The sequence below is a fragment of the Armigeres subalbatus genome, unplaced genomic scaffold (assembly GCF_024139115.2).
Source record: "Armigeres subalbatus isolate Guangzhou_Male unplaced genomic scaffold, GZ_Asu_2 Contig857, whole genome shotgun sequence".
NCBI lineage: Eukaryota > Metazoa > Arthropoda > Insecta > Diptera > Culicidae > Armigeres > Armigeres subalbatus.
Window position 1 is genome coordinate 1,668,214 of NW_026943653.1, and position 3,050 is coordinate 1,671,263.

The 3,050-nt window shown below is 38.2% G+C and overlaps 1 protein-coding gene across 1 annotated transcript; it reads left to right on the top strand.

Moving 5' to 3' along the window:
* Nucleotides 1-1,049: 1,049 nt before the first annotated feature.
* Nucleotides 1,050-1,868, top strand: LOC134204750 (cytochrome b-c1 complex subunit 7-like). The gene is made up of 3 exons (XM_062679568.1): nt 1,050-1,205; nt 1,374-1,421; nt 1,497-1,868. The coding sequence occupies exons 1-3, from the start codon at nt 1,169-1,171 to the stop codon at nt 1,742-1,744; spliced, it is 333 nt and encodes a 110-aa protein (XP_062535552.1). The 5' UTR covers nt 1,050-1,168; the 3' UTR covers nt 1,745-1,868.
* The last annotated feature ends 1,182 nt before the right edge of the window (nt 1,869-3,050 follow it).

Sequence of the window (3,050 nt, forward strand, 5' to 3'; positions counted from 1 at the left end):
CAGTTTAACTATCCAATTGAGACAGACCCTAAATGACGTTTGACGATGTTCAAACGAACGTGGTTCAAATCAAAAAGTGTGCAGATTAAAAACGGTCATATTACCGGGGTTCCACCAAGGGCCTCATACGCCTGTCACTGGCGAACAAAGCTCGTGTACTCTGCATCGAAGCTTAGAACCGGTGTTAGGGCGCAATCGTTAATGTGAACATTTTTATATTCGGTTAGATACTGCAAATAAATTCTTTTTCGAGTCCCTATAATCAAGCAGGTATCTCAAGCATACCACATCGTTATATTGCTACATGATTGAGTGTTTAATTTTGATAAAATATCGAAAACAAAAGTGTGCATAAAAATTGCCTCGCCATAACAAAAAGGTGGTAGAGAATTAACACTGTTGTTTACAGTTTAGAACCAAATCCAGATGTCGTACATGTTGGGGTAGGGATTCAGTGCTCCGCCTTCTCCCCCTGGGTTCCACGGTACATATTTATAATATTTCTATAAATATAATAATAAATATAATTATCTGGCGTAATATGAATAGTCGAATCCAAGTGAAAAATAAGAAGAAGACACACGACGTTGTTAAATTTGACAGATCCTACAGCACAGCATAGGAAGGAACTCATTTTAAAAAGCTCATAATGAATCCTAGACTAAATGTAAATATTGTCGGCGTAGAAACAACTTAGAATTAAGAAGTCGGGACTTCCAAACCGAACTTTCTTTATCTGTTTATCTGTTTTATCTGTCAAACTAATTGATGCGTTGCTTAGCGCATATTTAGGCAAATCCAGCGCACTACTTCCGAAGTTATGAACGTTGCCTGTATCTGGAGAAAAATCCAACTTCGTTATAAAAAGCGTTCTAACTTTGTTCCGGATAGACAATATTTATGATTTAATGATATTTATGGAAAAAGGGTTGTAATTTGAAGAGATTGTCTAATTTTGACGTTGTAATTTTCAAATACACCCACTGTCCGATTTTCGTTTGACAGTTCTGCTGACTACCGGTCTACCAAAGATTTCATGTTTCTTTGAACGTCAGATGAGATCTTTCAAAAGTACGAATTATTTCGCTCGTAGAACTTTCCTTCACCAAAGTGTGCAGAAGTTGTATCGTTTGCTTCCGAAGGAATATCCGGATTTTCCGCATTCAAAATGTCCTACGTTGCCAGGAAAGGACCGCGAGTCGCTTGTAAGATACTTTTCAGTGGTTTAGCTTGGATAATTTACTAAATTTTGCTTGAAAAATCCGTTTTTAAATGTCATTTTTTGCCGAAGAATTACATAATGTTATTGTGCTAGTATGTCGCAAATTTCTCTGTATATAAAAACTAATTGCTCTGATTTTGTTTCATTGTAGCTGCACTCGGGCGATGGGCCTACAATCTGTCCGGATTCAACCAGTATGGTAAGCTTCCTTATTGCAGACAAACGTAAACACACCGAACTGGACACACGACACTAACCTCACAAACTTCCGTAGGACTGCACCGTGACGATTGCTTGTACGAGGATAGTGACGTGAAGGAAGCGATCCGCCGTCTGCCGGAGAAAGTGAAGGATGAGCGCAACTATCGCATTATGCGAGCGTTGAACCTCTCAATGACCAAGACCATCCTGCCCAAAGAACAGTGGACCAAGTATGAGGAGGACTTGAAGTATCTGGAACCATACCTGGAGGAAGTCAAGCGCGAGCGGGACGAGATTGCCAAATGGGAAGCTAACAAGTAGATTGTTCCGCTTGGTAGAGTATTCTTACCTTTGCTTGTATCTTTAGAAATGGGTTTTTTGAGAGGGATGCCCAATGAAAACGTTGTAACACTTAGCGGAATAATAAACTGAAACTGGAACGGAATTTGATTTGCTGTGTATTACCTTAGATTTTTAGATGATATTCAATTGTTACAGAATATTATTAGCGTAACTTGCTCACGAAACAAGGATCAGCGCAACTTTTGAACGAATATATTTGAAATATAAACAGAAGTGGGTTGTTCGAAACCGCATTCGAAGGTGCACAATTATTCTGTTGAATGACGGAATCATCCATGTAATTGAAACTTGAGCATACGGCTATAATATTCACCTCTCTAGAACAATATTACCCCACCTTACTATGGAATATTCCCCAATAACTGTAATAGTGAGTAGCTAAACATTTCAGCAATTTGCTATTTTTTTACGGACAACCAATGCCTTCGAACAAAAAAGGTTGTCCCGTTTTGCTGACTTAAACGAGAATGCGCATCAACTTTTTTTCATTGTGATTTGAAAGATGTAGTCATTATTTTACAATTAGTAATTGTTAGTGCTTAGTGATACTGCATAGGCTAGATGTACCAGTTGTGGCTATAGCACCAGTTGTCGCACTAGTGCTTTATATGCCAAATGGCCAATCAAATCACCGCAAACCAAGTTCATATCGATAAAGCATATTCATATGAAACGATAAAACCTTTGATCTCCTCCAAAACAAGCAAAGCGTAATTGTAAGAATTGATTTTGCTTAATTTTTGACGTCCTTTGCACCAGTTGTCGCCACTAGTGGTCCCAATTTGGATAGTCGCATAAGAAAACAATGGGATTTGCCAAATAAGGAACCAAAATTAAGAATAGTGCCACAACTGGTGCATGCGTTCCTATTATGGATTAATCAATTTTGATGATTATAACAAATTTTATTGTGGTTTTCACAGCTGTTCTAAGGAGCAGGAAGTAAAACCTTTCGCTTGATATATAAAGTCCACCCACATGCCTTTTACTTATTTTTCAAAAAATAGTTGTTCTTATGTATGGCGACAATTGGTACACCCACCCTAGTTGATTTAGGTTATATTGCGACTTGCGAGTTTTCAGAAAAAGGTTCAAAACGCCTTCCGTTGCCCTAAATCTGTTTTTCATCTTTTTCATCGAATCATAGCAACGTCAGAACATAGTTTGTAATTTGGATAGGGATGTAAACAGTGCCGCGTTTGGGAAAAAGTCAAAAATAATAATTTGCTGACAAACGAGAGTGAGTCGGACCGCAGCTGTTTTT

Bases quoted from the DNA above. Each gene is read 5' to 3' on its own strand.
- LOC134204750 (XM_062679568.1), top strand. From the start codon at position 1,169: ATGTCCTACGTTGCCAGGAAAGGACCGCGAGTCGCTT. The intron at 1,206-1,373 runs GTAAGATACTTT...GTTTCATTGTAG, and splicing joins GAAAGGACCGCGAGTCGCTT to CTGCACTCGGGCGATGGGCC. The intron at 1,422-1,496 runs GTAAGCTTCCTT...AAACTTCCGTAG, and splicing joins GTCCGGATTCAACCAGTATG to GACTGCACCGTGACGATTGC.